General features: G+C 36.4%; 1 protein-coding gene across 2 annotated transcripts in view; it reads right to left on the reverse strand.

Moving 5' to 3' along the window:
- The window catches only part of Ppp1cb (protein phosphatase 1 catalytic subunit beta), a 39,948-nt gene extending 21,555 nt beyond the window's left edge, over window positions 1-18,393 (reverse strand). The window contains exons 1-2 of one of the 2 annotated variants that reach the window (XM_047522335.1): window positions 18,283-18,393; window positions 17,926-18,065 (exon numbers count right to left, since the gene is read on the reverse strand). In XM_047522335.1, coding sequence (XP_047378291.1) covers window positions 17,926-17,977 — 52 coding nt within the window. In that variant the 5' untranslated portion in view covers window positions 17,978-18,065; window positions 18,283-18,393. Of the gene's footprint in view, window positions 1-17,925; window positions 18,066-18,216 lie in introns of both variants that reach the window. The other variant, XM_047522334.1, reaches the window with a different exon arrangement.
- Window positions 18,394-20,044: the final 1,651 nt, after the last annotated feature.

Below are 20,044 nucleotides of genomic sequence, written 5' to 3' on the forward strand. Positions count from 1 at the left end.
GACATGGTGGTGTGCACCTGTAATCCCAGATACTGAGGAGGCTTTGGCATAAGAATTCAAGGCCAACGTGGGCAACATAGTGAGATCTTGTCTAAAAAATGAGAGTGAGAGAGAGAGAGAGAGAGAGAGAGAGAGAAAAGTTATTGAAATTTAGTTGTAACTTGATGACAATTATTTTTTAAAACTAGTGTGGGTCACTTCATTTAGAGTCCATTTAAAGTGTCCACATTATAGTTACTTTCTCTGTAACATTTTTACAGAGCTTAAAATGCTTCAATTTTATCAATTATGATAATCTACAAGAGTTAAAATTTACCAAAATGAAATCACATTGCACAAACCCTCTTATATTTCCCCCATTCATATCTCTGAAATTGTGAGATATTTTGTAATCAATACCTTCATATTATTGTAATTGCCAGTGGCTTTACCCTGCTTGGTGGCACATAAGAAGCATGTATAATCAATCATATTTTAAAAGTCAATTAAACGCTGTCAGAGAAACTAAAGGTTCTTCCAAAGGTTAATAAGAAAGTCTTTGGCAAGTGACCAAATCTTAGAAATGAATTAGTCAAATGTTTGACAAAATAAGGTAGAGAGCACTTTGCATTAACCATTTCATTTAGTCCTTCAGATATTCCAGGAATCAAGAAGTTACTTTCACCATACAGTAACAGATTAGATAACGATATCCGGAATTTACAAGACTGGAGAAGTGAAAAGCAGAAGAGCACAATTTAGAACCAAAGTCTTAAAACCCAAAGGCCAGTATCCTTTGCACTTTGCCACATAGAATTTTGGGACCAAAAGTTTCCTGGGGAAAAAAAAATCTCGGTATATAATTATTTCAAGCCTGTAAAACCTTGTCACCATAACACATATTACTAAACAAAATATTTTAAGATGTTATATACAAATAATAAAGTGTACTAAACTTATAATTCAATGAATTTTTAACTATCATACATCTGAATAACCACCCAGATGGAGATATAGAATACTTCTTCCTGCAGTCTTCAAGTACCCTTGTGCCCTAATTAACAGTAATACCAATGGTCACTAATCTTATTTCTTTCACTATAATCTGATTTATTTTTGAATTTTAGACAAATAGAAATATATTCTTTTTTACTCATTATTATATCTGTGAGATCCAACCATGAAATTTTATTTAGCAGTCACTTAAAGAATTCTATTGTATGACTATACCACAATATTTGGGTCATCTCCATTTTGGGGTTACTAGGACTGCTATGAATCCAAGGACATTTCTCTTGGCTATGTCTATGGCATAGGAGTGGAACTGATGGGTCACAGAAGGCTTAATTAACTTAGAAGTTACTAGTGGTTTCCCCAAATGGTTATACCAATGTACAATTCCACCAACATTGGTGCTCCATACCTTTGTCAACAATGGGTACCACCAGTATTTTTTTTTTTAGTATTTTTTATTTTAATAATTTTTACTGGATATATAGTGGTGTTCACTAAAATTTTAATTTTACATTTCCCTAATGACTAAGGTTATTGAGCACCTTTTCATATGATTAATACCATTTGGATAACCTTTTTTTAAAAATCAAATTCATTTTACGGTCTTTTGTTCATTTTTTAAAACAAACATTTTTAATGCTGCCTTGTTGGACACAAGTTATTTATTTCAATGAATCTAAAATTAAAACAATCTTAAAATTTAACCAATCTTTCATTGATTAGTGCTTTTTGCATGTTGTTCAAGAAATCTTCACCTTCACTAGGAATATCTCCTCATGAGTCCTTCTAGATGCTCTAATTGTTGCAGCCCATTTCATTCTATAATCCATCTCACATTAATTTTGTATGTGGTTTGAGGTAACAGGTGAATTTTCATCCATACAGATACCCAGTTGATTCAGTCCCATTTATCAAAAAGACCATTCTTTCCTCCACTAACTTGGAGTGGCAGCTCTGTAGAAAATCAAGTGACCATAAACAAGTGTCTGTTTCTGGATATTGTACTCCATTACTATTTTGTCTATTTTTACATCAAAACCACACTGTCTTAAACGATGCAGCTTTTCATAAAGCCTTAGTATGTGGAAATATACTAACATTCCATTTTAGCCAAAATGAGTTTATTTAAATTTATTGACATTTTATCATTATTCTTAAAAATATATATTTTTAGTTGTAGATGGACACAATACCTTTATTTATTTTTATGCAGTGCTGAGGATCCAACCCAGAGCCTCGTGTGTACTAGGCAAGCAACCACTGAGCTACAACCCTAGCCCCCAATATTCTTTTTTTTTTTGCGGTGCTGGGGATTGAACCCAGGGCCTTGTGCTTGCAAGGCAAGCACTCTACCAACTGAGCTATATCCCCAGCCCCGCCCCCAATATTCTTAAAAAAAAAAAAAAAAAAAAATTACTCTTCTCTGAACCACTTGAGAATAGGCTGCATATATCACACCACTTTATACCTTAATACACCAATATCTATTTCCTAAAAACATTCTCTGATAGCCACAATACAAGTTCTCTGGTTTATGATATTTAATGTTGACACAAATATTTAAAAGAAGATACAATTTTATCAACTGTTCCAAATATGTGCTCTACAGAATTTCCTTGTACCCAAGAGTAAAATTACACATTGCATTTATTTGTTCTGCCTCTTTTGTCTCTTTTTAAACAATATTTTTAGTTGTAGATGGACACAATACATTTATTTATTTTTCTGTGGTGCTGATTGAACCCAGCGCCCCACACATCACTAGGGAAGCATTCTACCACTGAGCCACAACCCCAATCCCTCTTTTGTCTCTTTTAATAATGATGTTTCCTTTATCTTCACTGATAATTTTTTCAATTTTTCCAGTCTTTCTAGGTTTAAAATTATAATAATCTTCCTAATAATTTCATTTTAAAAATATCTGCTTTATGCTTTATTGATTTCTGATTTTTATTACATCCCTACTTCTACTTTCTTTGATGGTAATTTGCTTATTCTACTGTTTTCAAATAGAAGCTTAAGGCCCAGTCTTTTTTTTTCCCCCTAATACTTACACTTAAAACTATACATAAACCTCTAAGCACTATTTATAGCTGCAATCACACATACTTTGACATATACTTTATCATTCAGTTCAACATATTTTATCACTTTTGTTGCTATTTCATAACATATGTTAAAGAATACAACTTAATTTCCAACTATTAAGAATACAACTTAATTCCAATCTATTACTGATTTCTAGTTTACTACAAATGAAGCCTGCAATTTGATTTCTTTCAAACTTACTGAGATTTGTTTTATGATACATTAAATGGTATACTTTAGTAAATGTTGTTACGGTTGTTTAACACATACTTTAAAAGCACATATATCCTGTGTGTCCTATTAGGTCCACTGAGGTGTGTTGTTCAAACTGTGCTCTTGCTGATTTTTCCTATTTGTTCTACCAGTTACTGAGAAGGTATGTTAACCCACTATGGTTGTGGGTTTTGTCTTCCTTTTAAATCTATCAACTGTTTTGTTCTAGGTCTATATTATTAAATACATTTTAAAAATGTAAGATTATTATATCTTCCAATTGAATTTACCCTCTGAGCATTATGCAATACCCTTCTTTAGTGGTACTTCTTAGCATACAGCTTTTCCTAACCTATAGTTTGGTTAATGGGTGCATGATGTTATTTTTTATTATTTTTTATTATTGTAAACAAATGGGATACATGTTTATTTTTTAACTTACTCTTTGTGTTCTTAAATTTTAAATTCTTCCCTTGTAAACAGTATATAGTTTAGTTTTCTGAGCTTTATCTTAATGTCAATATCTGCTCCTTCTATATTTACTATAATTATTGACCAAGTTTGGTTTAGATTTGTTTTCATTTTGTCCCATGTGTTCTTTCTCCCCATTTTTAAAATTGGGGCATTACGGGCTGGGGAGATAGCTCAGCTGGTAGAGTGCTTGCCTTGCAAACACAAGGCCCTGAGTTCGATCCCCAATACCACAAAAAAAAAAAAAAAAAATTGGTGCATTACAGCCATACATGATGGTGGAATTTAGTTGCACATTCATACATACACACAATTTAACAATATAATTTGGCCCATATCATTCCCTGATACCATCTGTTCTTTATTCCTTTCTTTTTTGGCATTCCTTGGGAATAATCAATTTCGTATTTCATTTTTTTGTCTATTACTTTTCTAGTTACATATTTTTATTTCTCATTTAGTGGCTATTTTCGAAATCACAAATGTCCTTTGTTCTACAGTTGTTACATGTCATTTTCACATATTTTAAATTTCACAAGCCAAAATTACTATTTTAAACAGTTCAAATTGATCTGTTTACTTACATTTATCCTTACTATTCATTTCCTTATGCAATTCTTTGCTTTTACCTGACACCATTTTCTTTCAACATAAAGAACTTCCTATAGTATTTTCAAGAGACAGTTTATTAGCAATAAATTCTCAGTTTTAGTTATCTTTATTTTGCTTTTACTTGTGAAGGATATGCTCACTAGATTTAGAATTTAAGGTCAGCATTATTTTTTTCTTTCGTGTTTTAAAGAAACTGTTCTATCCTTTTCTGGCTTCCATAGTTTTAGGTGATAGAGCAGCCACATTACTGTTTCCTGTAAGGAATGACTTCTTTGATTCTTCTCTTTTTCTTCTAGCTTTTGGCAATTAATCTATTACTGATTTCAGTATGGTTTTCTTTCTATTTATCTGATTTGGAAGCCACAGAGCTTTTAAAATCTACATTTCCATCTCTTTCTCTGGTTTGGAAACACATTGTTCCTTGGTATTTCTTTTATCTTACAGTATCTTCTCTGAGAGTCCTATTATACATTAGATGCTTCCACTGGGTCCCACATGTCTTTCATTCTCTTTTCTGCATTTTTCCTCCATTTGTTTTCTCAGTGCTGAATAAGTTCTATTGAACTCTTTTTCCTAGCACTCTATCCAACAACCAAATTCTGAGTTGTAGTTACCATATTTTTGTTGTTATTGTAGTAGAGTTTCCAAGTCTCTGATAACAAATTCTTTATCTTCTTCCTCTTCATTATGAGCATATTAATCATTATTCAAAAATCCCTGTGTGATAATTCTAATATTTGAATCGTCTGTGGATCTGTTTCCTTTTTTCTGCTTTTGGTCAATTTTAGTCCTTTTAGCATGTGCTATAGCATTTTGCTGAATGAAATACTGGATCATGAATAAACACTGCAAAAATTCTAGGTGACATCTTCCTCCAAAGAGAGTTGTTTCGTTTTAGCAAAGTAGCAGCAACTCACCCACATTTTCTTGAGAGATGTTCTATTTCAGTTCTGCCTACAATCTTAGAAAGTGGCCGTGATAGAGTCTCAATGGAAAACTTGGGATGTAACAAGGGTCTTCTAACTTGGTGTAAGTCTTGAACATTTGCCTCTCTGGCACTAGAAGAATGGTGAGGTAATTGTTCAGATCTTTGGTTTCCCAGCTACTATCTTCTGCTGGGTTTCTTATAATCTTCTCTTATACAAGTGTACCTTTGAAGTCAGCTAATGACTTTAAAGGACGAAAGGTTTTTCCTCTCTTTGGGACTGGGAACTGAACCCAGAGGTGCCCTACCACTGGCTACATCTCAGTCTTTCAAATTTTTTTTAAAATTCTGAGACAGGACACTGAGTTGCAAAGGCTGGTCTCAAACTTGCCTTCCTCCTGCCTCAGCCTCCCGAGTTGCTAAGATTACTGGTGTGTGCCACTCTACCTGGTCTAATTGAGAGTTTGAGGTTAGTTTGTGTGTTAGTCCCTTGTCTCCTGGACTTAAGTTTGAACTACTTTAGCAGCCCCAGACTTCTTTCTTCCTTCCCTAGCCCAGTCTCTCTACACAACATGTTCACATAAGAATGGTGGAAAAACTACACCATAGTTTAGTAAACTAAGGCCTGAGGCCAAATCTGGTCCATTAAGGATTTTGGACTGGCCTGTGACCTAAGAATACACATTTTTCAAATGATTGGGGAAATGCAAAATGAAAGAACAATACTTTGTTATACATAAAAATTGTATAATGAAAAGTTCTTAAAAATACATGAAATTCAAACTTCAATGTCCATAAAGCATGTTTTACTGAAACAAAACCACTCTCATTTGTTTTATGTATTATCAATGAGCTACCATGCTACCAGCAGAGTTGAGCAGCTGCAATAGGAACCACATGTGGCATTACTTTTCAGAGTACCACATATTACAGAGATACCACTAAACCTTGATAGCATGAAGTGTTGTGCTTATTGTTATACCATGGTATTTTATTTTACTTTTATTAACAATGTATACTCAATGTGATTAAAGTGGACTCTGAATGTTGAGCTTAAGAATGGAATTAATTTTGTTATTTGAATAAAATCAGGCATTTATTTGGTTCATCACAGAATTTCTTCATTAAAAAAAAAAAAAAAAAAGTTACCGAAGCTTCCAACTGACTCATCTGTTAGCCAAGTGAGGAAAAGCCATTTTACCAATGGTGGGTTAATTAAATTGTGTTTCATTTGAAAATCAAAGAAATTTGAGACAATAAATTTTAAGGACTATTATTAGCCTTTCTGTAAGAATAGTAATTGAAAACTGGAAGACATTAGGAGCAGTAAGAGCTTAAAAACAAGACAGATGATTTTGAGCAGTTTTCCTTGGTTCTTGAATAAATGACAAATATCATCAATACTTCTGTTTATGTAAGGAGTCAAGCCAATGCTGACTTTGAAGTGGCTGAAAAGTTAGCTTTTAAAGAATAGCCTGTGTGGAACACAACTACAGGCAAGGATATTTTCAAAGAAGCTGAGAAAATTTAGTACAACCTGAAGTGTGATTTTCCAAGACATGTTATTAACCAATAGTGGTATAAATATACATGGAGCATAAAAAGACTTAGTTTGACAATTTTAACTTGTGATAATATTGGGTGCTTAAAGGCTATGGTGCAGTTATTCTGTAGAAAAGTATCTTAATCTATCATGTATTATACCAGTAGAACTGACAGTTAACTTCATTGATAGCTTTGTTGTGACTTTTTTTTTTTTTTTTTAACTCAGGGTTTAAAATGAAATTTCTGTGAATGGTAAGAATTATCTTCATTATTACCAATCAGAATGGTTTTAGGAATTAGATTTAGCCACAAACCTGATAATATTTCTTAATAAATTCAACCCTGAAATATAAGAAAAAACCCCACCCTTTTTGTAAATATACACTGTGGTAAAAGTCATTTGAGAACAACTAATCCTGTTTGAATCACAAACAAGCTGCTTTTTACAGTTCCCCTGCTGCCAAAAGTTGTAACAAGTGAGATCTTTATTCCCACACAAAATTGCAGTATATTTTCTATGCTCAAAATATGGCATCCTTCAAACCTCCATTCAAGTGCAAAATAAATTTTGGACATCAAAATCTGTGCAGATTTTGGAAGTAATTAATCTCAAAGTAATGACATGTTAAATGGCAAATATCAAGAGAATTCTATAAATGCTTTGTAAGTGATGAATATGCTCGACTAAAATCATGCTCATAGACTAATAGTAGTATTGGGTAGTTTTAATCTGTGTGAAGACATCTTTCAAGATGAAATGCATAAAATCTCATTACAAATCACTATCTGAATAACACTTGCAATTTGGATGGAGAACACTAACTTGAACCTAAATTAAGCAAAATATGATCCTTGTCCAAAGAATTCCATTTTTTAACATATTACAAAAAATTGTACTCAACCATTATATTCCAACTTTATTTGCATAAAAAAACTTTCCAATGTAGGCTTGCTTTTTAAATTACAAAAGGTGTGTGATATATGCTGAGTGTTGAATGCACACTATAATGTTACCTTTCACTAATTATCTGTACTTTCTCCAACAGGTTCTTACTTAGAATTATTTTCTCTAAAATAGGAAGGATGGCGAGAAAAAAGGAAAAAAAAAGAAAAAAAGAAAAAAACCAAACCCTAATTCTTCCACCTATACATGTCTGCCTCATGAAATCTTAGTAATCTTCATTAACCACTGATTTTTAATTTCCTTTTACTCTAAGTGCCCCCCCCCCCCCGCGCTGTTCATTCAAGGTTATATACTAATCGATGACAGTCAAATCTAGATTTTTCTAAATTTGTGGGGTCAATTTCTCCATGTGTAGCATAAAAGTCTATAAGCAACAAAAAGAAAATTAAAATTTTACAGGGTTAGGATTGTGGCTCAGTGATAGAGCACTTGCCTCACATGTGAGTCATTGGGTTCCATTCTCAGCACCACTTAAAATGAATAAAATAAAGGAATTGTGTCCATTCACAACTTAAAAAAAAAACAAAACAAAACACAAACACAAACACAACTAACCAGGCACAGTAGTACATGCCTATATAATCCTAGTGGCACAGGAAACTAAGGCAGGAGGAGGACAGGTTTGAAGCCAGCTTTGGCAACTTAACGAGACCCTGTCTAAAAATAAAAAAGGGTTGGGGATGTAGTTCAGCGGTCAAGCACCCTTTGGGTTCATCCCTGGTACCAGGAAAAAAATTTTTAGAACTAGTAAAAATGTGGAATTTTGGTTTTAAGTTCAAGAATTAGGCAGTTGCCATATTTTCAATTCATCCTGAGCCTGCCTGACAAACTGCATAGTATGCCGAACATCTGTAACATTGTACATGTACATGAATATTTTTGAGAAGGCCCATGACTTTCATGGATTCTCAAAGGAGTTCATGATTCAGCATAAATAAATAATCATTCCAAACACAATGATTAAAAAAAAAAAAAAAGCTGGTATAATAATAAAAGAGTAAATAAGAAAACAGAGAGGTGAGCCCTGGACATTTTAGAAAACCAAGGAATATCTTAGCTCTGTGGTTCTCCAAACATGAGCTGCTTTTTCATGGTATTGGCATCTGCAATGATGGTGTGAAAGCAATAGTGGTAAAATCACTGGCATCTCAACATACACCACGTCAAAGGCACCAAACAGCATTTACAGTCACTGTGTACTGTTCACTGCAATGCACTTAACAAAGAAACACAAAGGTTAGTTAAACCAACAATGCCCTTAATGAAGTAAAAATTGACTTTATTAAACCTTAACTCATGAATATATGTCTTTTTCATATTCTATATGATAAAATGGAAAGTACCCACAAAAAGCACTACTACATACCGTAACACACTGGTTGTTGTGAAGTCTCAAAAAACACTTGCAAGACTGTTTTAGTTCTAAGATGATCAAGTTACTTTTTTTTTTTTAACAGAACACTTTTCCCCCCAAATACTGGGAATTAAACACAGGGCCTTATGTTTGTCACTAAACACTTTTTAATGAAAAGCACAACGGATAAAACTACAGTTACTCAAAGATACTCTTAAAAAAAAAAAACAAACTCGATCTGTCATTTCAAAGAAAATAATAGATGGAATTTGTTGCCAAGGATAAAACTGAAAGCTTCAAAGTAAAAATTAGGAATATTTGCATCCAGCACCATGAATCTGATGGCTTTTCCATACTTATGTACTGTTCTCATGAGATTGTGTTATAGTATTAACAAATGTAATTTTTAAAAATCCATTAAGTCCTATAGTCCCAGATGTGGGACACCGATAAAAACTTAAACTGAGCAATAAACATACCACTTACAGTAATTTTTGAAATAAATACTGTTTTTAAAGTTCTATTCTTTTAAGAAAAATAGGTGAATGATAAAATCCCTCAAAAATATATTTCCATATGTATATATATGAAAATATAAGAGATACATAAGCTCTAGATTATGATTTGCAACTTATTTTAATGCACCTGTGTTAATTTCACTAAAATATGTGAACTGAAAACTTGAGATTTTAAAAGGTTAACATTGTACAAGATGTGTCAACATTTGGAAATCTACACAATTCAGTGGAACCAATTTCCAAATGACTAACGTATGTTATGAGATTCATTTAAAGTACAAGATCAATGGGCTTCAATGTATAGAGAAAAAGATTCACTGATAATCATTTCAGATTCATCTTACAACTAACCTTTAAAAACTACCACTTGCTGATTTTTGATACAATATCAAACAATATCCATAATTATCTAGAAAAGCTACTAAAATGCTACTTTTTCCAATTACATTTTTATTAATGCAGATTTTCTTAACATACTCAACCAAACAGTCTCAAATTAGCCTGGAGAATTCAGTTGTCTTCTATGTAAAAGGACACTGAAGATTTGCATAAATATAAAATGACAGCACTCTTCTCACTTTTATTTTTGTTTTAATAAATATTTTTTCATGAAACTTTATGCTAAAATATCTCAGGTTATTATTACTTTAAATGAAGAGTAGATATTTATAAATTTTTAATTTATGTGAGTTATTGGTAAATAAAAGCTTCTGTCTTCAATATTTCTAAAAAGTATGGGGAAGCTAAGTGTAAAGGAGTCCCAAGTTTGAGATCTAATGACCTAGTCCCTAGTCAAAAAAAAAAGTTACAAGCCAGGCACATGCGTAATTCCAGCAACTTGAAAGGCTGAGGCAGGAGGACTGCAAGTTAGAAGCCAACCTCAACAACTTAGATTCTGTCTCAAAATTAAAAATAAAAATAATAAAAATAAAAAAACTGGGGATATAGCTCTCCTGAGTTCAAACCCCAGGATTAAAAAAGAAAAGTTATTTAACACAGCTTCTAAAAGAACTTTGCATCATTTTATTCTGCCCAGAAATAACTCTCCCTGTTCAGCGCCAAAACTGGAATGACAGATCAGATTGTACGTTATGGGATATGATTTAATGGGAAAGAAAATTCTATACATGTATACATACATATGGGAATTGTGGTTGTATGCTATGAACACAAGTGAAAAGACACATTAATCGGTACTCAGAAATTGCCTTCTCAAAAATTAGTACTGTATAGGCAAGGTATAAAACTCAGCATCATCAAGAGTTCTCTATTACCTATTAGCTCAGGTTTGTACTAAGCAATAATAATGAACATTTTCTAACTTCTTATGTGCCAAGAATTGTTTGAAGTGACTTACCAGTTTAATCTTAACATATACATTATAAACTAGGTACCTACTATTATCCCCAATACGCAGAAGAAACTGGAGCAGAGCTGAAATTAAGGTACATGTAAAACCTGTATCCTTAACCTTATACAACATGGTTTCCCCACTGCATCAAAACTTCCTGATATTTCTTGGATAAGCATTTAATTGAGTAAACATCTGGTTATCATTTGGGATTCACATAACTATTGCAGTTGGGGTCTGACACTCACAAAATCTGTTACCTTCCATCATCTACTTTAGACCTTATTTTCTGATGATTTCCAAGTTTCTCACTCAGAAATTTGGTCATTTCTCTCACTACTTTGGCTCCATTATCTGATAATCAAACAACATACACATCGTTTAGTTATATTACAACATATATGAAGTACCTATGAAGGTTCCTTTTCAATTTACTGTTTAAAATTTTATACTGAACTATTATTACTGTTAGATATAAAATCAGAGAAAGCTATGTAATACCAGATATTCTTAAATTTATTTTGACAAGTTAACTTTTTTGATTTCTCTTAATCTTGAAAATAAGAAATAAGACCAGGGGAAATGGAAATGGTATTGGACAAGTACTAAAAGAAAGTATATTAGTCAACTGTAACTGACCAGATGGGAACTTCTGTTACTAAGGGATATTCTGATTAACATGTTTGGAATAAAATTCCTTCATAGTGAAATAAGCTGTGTCAAAACCTCCAATTACACAGTGTGGGCATGCATCAAGAATGAAAGGTATAACCCATTAGGTTAAGCACATAACCTAATACTTATACTTGTCCTTGAATAAATGCAGGTAAATTTGAGAATGGAGGGCCTTAAGGCCAGTGAATTTCAGGAAGGTTACACATACCCTCATGAATCACTCTACACCAAACGCCAACAATGCAGAAGCAGAATAAGGTCACCACTGCCTTTTCCCTACTACACGACAAGTACCCAACTAGACCCAAAGATTGATTTCTTACATCAAACCAGGAAAACACTAGCTACTAGTTATTTATACTTAACTTCAGAATAAGTTTCTTTTTGGTCTTTCTACCTCTAGAAGCAGAATGGTTTTGTCTCCATTAAAGTATCTTCATCTTATCAATCTGATGAAAACGCTGTTAGATGGTATACTTCAAAGAATGAGGTGTAAAGATTACATTTTACCCACTAATAGCCATGACTTTTGAGAACCCAATTTAATCATGGGAATAAGGGGAGTGGTGTAGGAAGAAAATGAAGAGTTGTGATCTTGACCTTTTTTCCCTCCTACTGTCATCAATTTTCTATTTTCCAGGAAGATAAGCCTTTTATTTACAGTTGCTAGTGAGACAAGAGTCTCTACCTAATGGTATAAATTTGTATCCAATGAAAATTAAATCACAGAAAACTCAACTGGGAGTCCCCATCCACCATCCCACCAAACCGCTGTCAAGCTCGCTGATATTTACAAACCATTTCTTCCCCTTGCCTCTCCCTATCCCACACTTCCAGGATTATTCTTGGTTTCAGAAACACTAAGATTTTAGTCAATATTTTAAAGTATCTTACCATTTCTCTATACTTATTTTATGGCTGATATAACTGAGAATACACACCATTGAAATGTATAGTCTTTTAAATGATAAAAGCGAAGTGGAATATAAAATATAAAATGAAAAAAACCTACTAGATGCAATTTACTATCTTCCTCACTAATCCTAAATCTTAATACAATACTGTCTCAAATTTAAATAGATCTCTAAATTCCCATGAATCCTTATCTTGGACTTAAGACACCATCCAGAAAAGCTCTGGTTCTACATTCAAATCACAAAATAAAAACATTTCTGGGCTACTTCTTCAAACTGTCAGATTCTCTCACTTGCTGGAACTATTAACCAGATGGGTGGAACTCCCTAATCTATGAATCAGTTATCTAGTCTCTCATTCAGAAGAATCAAGTGATGAAACAAACTATCCTTCAGGTGATCCTTTTGAGTCTCCAACCTGCTCTTTTCTACTAACTCTTGCCTCAGATTTATATACAACTTTCACTGTGGAAGCAGAGGTTGCCAGGAGCAACTAGCACTTCCTCAGTCAGAATTAAACAATTCAATCCATACAGGCGTTAGTTCTTCAAATGCTAGTTAGCATATGACTCAGCAATTTCATTCCTAACTATGTATACAAGGAAGCTGAAAACATAAGTTCACACAAAAGCATGCTGAGGGCAACATTTTCACAATAGGCCAAAGGGAAAACAACTCAAATGTTCATCAACTGATAAACGGTGTATGTTCACATATCATTTAGCTATAAAAAGAATAAAATGCTGATACATGTTATTATAACACATATGAAATTTCAAAACATTTTTAAAAAAGTCACAGAAGACCACGTTGTATGATTTCATTTATATAAAATGTCCAGAATTCAGTGAGACAGAAAGTTGATTCGTGGTTGCCTAGGGCTGTGGGGGAAAGGGATAAAAGGAAAATGGGAATGTCTATTTCTGGGAATAGGGTGTGTGTGTGTGTGCGTGTGTGTGGGGGGGGGGGGGTGGGGGGCGGGGAGAGAGTGAGAGACAGAGAAAGTTCTAAACCTGATTATGATGCCAGATGTACAACTCTGTGGATATACTAAAAACCCACTGAATTACACACTTCAAATAGGCAAACTATGTGGTACATGAATTATATCTCAACAAAGCTGCCATTTAAAAAGGAGGGGTCTTTAATGTGGTTTCATTTATCTATTTCATTTTGCAAATCCATTCCTTTTTTTAACCTTTAAAAAGACACCAAGAGAAAATTTCCTACTTGCTTAGTTTGTCAGCCTAACTAAATCTTAAGATTATGTGATCCACAAGGAAGGAAAGAAGATACACATTCAACCACAGCAGTTCCACAAATTCAGATAGCTGATAGGTCAAAACAAAATGGGAAAAAAAAAAGAACAAACGTATTCCAAGGGTTTCATAAAGCTATTAGTGGGTCCAAATAGAGACACATTTTTTTACTATGTAGGTTTATGTAGTGTTACTATTCAACAACTGGTAGTACATAAAGCCTCTGTACAAGCTTTCGTTTGGGCTTGTTTTTTGTGGCAAAAAACCCCAAACAACAAAAAACCTTAAGAAAGCTAGTCTATCACAGACTAATTACTTTTGAGATACTGCTGAAGACATCTCAATGACAAGGAAAAACATTCATGATGTACTACAAGGAATATCTTTGGATTGTGGAATTATGGGGATCTTTCCTCCCTTTTATACTTTTCAATTTCCCAAGTTTTCTACAGTAAGAATGCTTACTATCATAATTTGGAAAAAGGCAAATCCCAAATACATGGTTTCATATGTAATACTGAAGGCATGATGCATAATAGACAAGTTATCAACTAGCACAGCTTAGTTTTTAAATACTTGGATCATGTCTGTGGTTGGCAACAGAGATGGCACTATCTCAACCACCCAGCAGCAGTTTAACATACTAACCTCCTCCCAAATGCATCAGATTCTACTCATCCCATTTCCCTTCCCCCAAAATAAATTCAGCATTTATAGTTTGAACTAAGTCCCCCAGGTGATTCTGCTGTACTCCCACTCTCACCCTAACTCCTCAGTGAAGAGCTAATCTGAATAAAAAGCTTTTACTGGGTTTTCTGGGTTACCATACAAAGAAGTTTCAATTTAGTCAAGGGCACTACGGTAAGCTACAGGAATGTGGTAGCAGGGGATTAAGTGGTAGAAGTCTTTGGCTTTTAGTTCTAAGTAAAATTTAACTCAAGAAAATATACTAAAGAATCATGTACTGTCCAAATAACCAGTATTATTGTTTTACATTAAATAGCATAAATTTATTAAAATGTCCAAAAGGTTCTCTGATTAGATAATATGACCAACCAAAAGAGAAAAAGCAAAGTAGCTCATAAAATGTAGTTACTAAAACTGTGTACACCTGATTGGCAATTCGATATAGTAAAAAAGAAAGAAGAGTCAGAGGTGGTGGTGCACGCCTGTAATCCCAGCAACTCTGGGGACTGAGGCAGGAGGACTGTCCCAAGTTCAAGGCCAAGCCTCAGCAACTTATGGAGCCCCTAAGCAACTTGTCCAGACGCTGTTTCCAAAAAAAAAAAGGGGGGGGGGCTGGTGATGTAGCTCAGTGGTAAAGTGCCCCTGGGTTCAATCCCCCATACCAAAACCAAACCAAAACAACAACAAATCCCTCACAAAAACAATAACAACAAACATAAAAAAGAAGAATCAGGAATATATTATGGAACTACAAAAAGCATTTTAAAATGAGATCAGGTCCTGCTGAATTTTTTTTCCTTATTGTGGAGAAATTCCAGTCAATTTTTTAAATTGACAAATAACAATATGTTTTTATTGTGCACAAAGTAATGTTTTAAAGTGTGTATGTATATGTGTGTATACACACACACACACATATATACACAGTAGAGTGTTTAAATCTAGTTAATTCACAAAGGTCTACCTAACATGGTTATATTTGTGGTGAGGGCACACATTCACTGTTTTTCAAGAATACAATGTAACCTCATTAACTGCAGTCACTTGACACTATAAAACTCTTGAAATGTATTCTTAACTGTAATTATGTATCTTTTGTTGGTCACACTTTCATTTAACAAAAAAATCTAACCATAGCTATTTTGCTCTAGGCAGCTTTATAAAATACCATCACTTGAATCTGAGTTAAATTTAATTAGCACATATCATTACTGAAAACCAAGGTAGACAAAATTTTTTTTTCTTTGAAGCCTAAAAATAATTGCAAGAAAATCCAAACCTGCTCTGGGCAAGTCCTTAGATGATCTAGATTTGGGAAGGTGGGGAGGAACCTGTAATACTTAAGAATCTCAGGGAGGCACTGTCAAACTAAATATGCCTCTGCAGGATTAAGAAGTAATGCAACTTCACTAATGGTACACTGAACATAGAAACAAAGAGGCTGGGAAAAGTCGAAACATTACTTACTTAGACTGGGATCTCCTTGAATGAGGAGACTGTGTCTTATCTTTGGATTCCTTGTGCCTGGCACAGTGGAGTTCAATAAACACTTTGCTAAATTAAACCAGGAAAATACATCTGGACTAGAGTTCTTGCAACAAAATGGAAAGATTACCCAAAACCTGAACCAAACATGTAAGCTGGATTCACAATGAAATCACCCAGGCTACTTTCCCATGTGTCCCACCCCCCCTCCGCCCCATAACCTCAACCCCCACTAGTGAAATTACTTAAGGATATGCAGTCATAAAAAGGTACATTTGTCTGACTTGAAAGGTTCTAGATTGAGCACATTTTAACACAAATTTACTGTTTTATGCCTATAAGTGTATGTATATGGAAAATAAAAAAGTAAGTTCATACAAATATCAGATTTTTTAAACATTTAAATTTACCAGCAGTTTAAAATATATAAAAATGATGGCCAAGATAAACTCTGAAGACTAACAAGATACAAAAATTTAAAAGTAAGTGTAATTTCCTCATAGGGCAATGCAAAGTACAATCCCCCCAAAAAAGCTAAACAAAACAAACACATTCACATCTGTGAAAGACTACAAAGTCTTTAGTGAACACTGACTGCAAGCACCAGGGGGCCTCCCAAGAATAACTTCATAGTAAAAGAAAAGGTAAATAAGCGTTCCTAGTAAAACTTTTGCTTCCTATTCATTCTGCAGACTGCTGGAACGCTTTCACATCTGGGGTGAATATATCAATTTAGTTACTCAAGGGATACACACGAAACGATGTTCAAAAATTTTAGATATCAACGCTTTAGTTGTAAAAAGGAACTTAGTACCTCCCCCAAAGTCATACACTCTTCTTTGATGATTTTCCAAATGTAAGTACATACTGCTTCGCTATAGTAAACATTTACCTTCCAAGCAATCCTTGGAAGATGTCTTGACAAAGAGGACTCTATTTTAAAAGACTTAAATTCTTTCCTATATACAAAACAATGACCATACAAATTTTAGGGTAAAGGGACCCTTTGGCAGAAGACTGCGTTTAACTTCGCATAAAATCCTGAGACGAATCGATACAACTGGCCTTTCCACCTCTTCCCTTTCCCCCTATGTTCTAACACATAACTAATCAAAAACACCAGGGCCCTGAAAACTTTAAATGTTGCGAAGACTTGTATGCAAATACCTTCTCAACCCATGAGAGGCTTTACAACAGACCTTCACTAAGTTTGTACAGAAATCAAACTCCGTTCAAACCTCTTAAACGTTCAAATCCCTAAGTCAATTGCTTAAACAAACGTATCTCTATGTTTCCCCTTTCTTAACATGTATCTTCAACCCGATCAACATTGTTTCACTTTTTTTCCCACGCCGAATAATAAACTGTCGGTAAACTCCCGCTAATTCGATCCTTTCCTTAAAGAAGAGTCCGTTCTAGCGCATCGTGTAAAAATGCAGAGCAGATGAAACAGTCCTACCGGAGAGGAGGATTTTTAGAAAATCTACTCCCGGAACGACAATCGGAGGCAACCAAGGGCAACGCACAAAGAGAACAGAGAAGAAATACACATTCCAGGGACACACAATGCCCAGCGGCAGGCACCCTCGCCCCCTCCTTGGAAGGGTCACCGGAGGCTAGCACGACGGCCCCGGGAGCCCCGAGGCCCTTTCCCCAGGCTGTCTCCGCAGATGGGCTCGTCGGCCTCGGTCCCAGGGCCCGGCCCCTCTCGCCCGGCCGCTCCAGAGGCCGCCCGCCCGCGCCCCCCGGCCTCATCCCCCCTTCCTCGCCCGCCCGCCCCGCCGCCCTCCCGGGGACTGATGCCCGGGCGGGCAGGAGCCCCTCCGGCTTCGCGGCGAGGGCAGCGAGGGATGCCGGGCGCCCGCACTCACCCTCCAGCAGGCGGGTGATGAGGCTGTCCACGTTCAGCTCCCCGTCCGCCATCTTGTCGGCACCAGCTCTCCTTCCCGGCAGCGGGAACAAGGGCTTCTCGGCGGCAGAGGCTGCGGCGACGGGCTCGGTGTTCTCTCACCTACAAGTCACGCGGCGTTTCGACCCCGGCTCCAACTCCCCCTTTTCCCGGGCCCTCCCCCCACCCCCTCCCCGCCGAGCAGCGAGAGCGCGCGCACACTCGGAGGCACCCACAATAAATAAATAAATAAACAAGCAGGGCCCCCACGAACCCGGCCGCGTCAGACCCAGGCCGCCACCTCCTCCTCCTCGGCACCGCCCAGCTCCGCAAAGCTCACCAGCGCCGCCGACGGCCCCACCCGCAGCGCCACTCACTCCCTACGGCCCTTGCCCGCCGCCGCGCCACGCCGCCCTCCGCGCAGGCGCGCCGCGCGCTCCCTCGCACTCCCCACCCCTCCCAGGCCTTCGCGCAGTCGCAGGGGACGCGGTTCGCCCGCCGTTGTCGACTGAGCGGAGGTGCGTGGCCCTCCTTTTTACACGTCCACTGCGCCGAATCGCCCGGGCGGCGCAGGCGCGGGAAGGGATACCGGTTAGCATAGCCGAGGAAGGTCCCATTGCGCAGAGGACTCGTAGGCAGAGCTGACTTTCCCCCTTCGCTGCACCCCCGGGCGCGATCGCTTTGCAGGCAGAGTGGTTGTTGACCCTTCCGCCTTCGTTTTCTTTTCTTTTCGTCATTCTCTGCTTTTGCGAGAAATTTCTCACGTTTCCGTTAACCAGGAAACATGGACTGCAATTTGAACCCCAGATGTGTGTAAGCATGAAGGGGCTACTCTGCTGAAAAAGTTTGACTTAGTAAACAAGGGGTTTTATAACCCACTCTTCTACAAGACTAGTTCCCCAGGTGTTCCTGGATGAAACAAGCATTAAAGTGGACCCTGGAAGAATCATCAGTAGTAAAAATATACATGGGTACTCTTTTCTATGTTCTCATTAGCGCGTGCATCACACTTTACAACCATATTCACTCTGAGGATACCATTTTTCCACCGTGCCTTTCTGTTCATGCCTGTGTTTTATTGCTTAATCTTCCTATCTTGTCATTATTTAAGCATTTATCTCCCACACTCACTCAACTCCCAGAGGCGAAAAACACATTTATCTTTGTGCCTGCAGCCCCCACCAAATCTCTTGTCACATAGAAGAAGAAACATGGGATCTAGGGAAGGTTAGTTGCTCAACTTTCCTTCCATCACATAATACTGCCTCTAAAAAGACAGGAGAAAAAGTATCCATCTAAAGGATCTAGGCAAGCAACTGTATTTAGCCTGCTTTGGCAACTGGTCAGATGAATGGCCTTGACCCATTCCTTGGGTGTTTTTCTTAAACTCGGACATAACCCTGCCCCAAGCTCAAGGCAGGGCTCCTTCCTTTCATGTATCACTAACAACAATTAACATTTACTGAGATTTATGTTTGTACTCTGGCACTGTTTTAAAGGAGATAACATGTGTTATCTCATTTAATCCTTACACAGCCCTTACAGGTACCATTATTTTTATTTTGTGACTGGGGTTAATCCACCTACCTAGCTCCCAATCACACAAATAAGGCGCAGAGCTAGGATTCAAACCCAGACATCTAGTGCCAGCATCTGCACTCTTAAGGTTTGTCATATAGTCCCTTTCTGTGTGTAAAGTTAAAACAGTCAACCAGTCATAACCGTGTTCTGTCTGGAGTAGATTTCACAGACTCTGCAATTACCACCAGTTCATTTTGGGCCTTAAGGTATAAAGAAATGGCTCATCACCACTCTATATTCTTTGTTGTATATTTATTCATACCCAACTTCATCCCAGAAGAAAGGATTCAAGGTAGCTTACATAAATGTATGCAGCAGAGTAAATTAAAAATAAGTTCAAGAGCCAGGTGTGGTGGTGCACACTGGTAATTCCAGTAACTTGGAAGGTTGAGGCAGGAAGATCAAAAGTTCAAATCTAGCCTTAGTGACTTAGTGAGTCCCTTAGCAATTTAGTGAGACCCCGTCTCAAAATAAAATACAAAATAGGGTGGGAATGTGGCTCAGTGGTTGAGTACCCCTGA

The sequence above is a fragment of the Sciurus carolinensis genome, chromosome 13, assembly GCF_902686445.1.
Source record: "Sciurus carolinensis chromosome 13, mSciCar1.2, whole genome shotgun sequence".
NCBI lineage: Eukaryota > Metazoa > Chordata > Mammalia > Rodentia > Sciuridae > Sciurus > Sciurus carolinensis.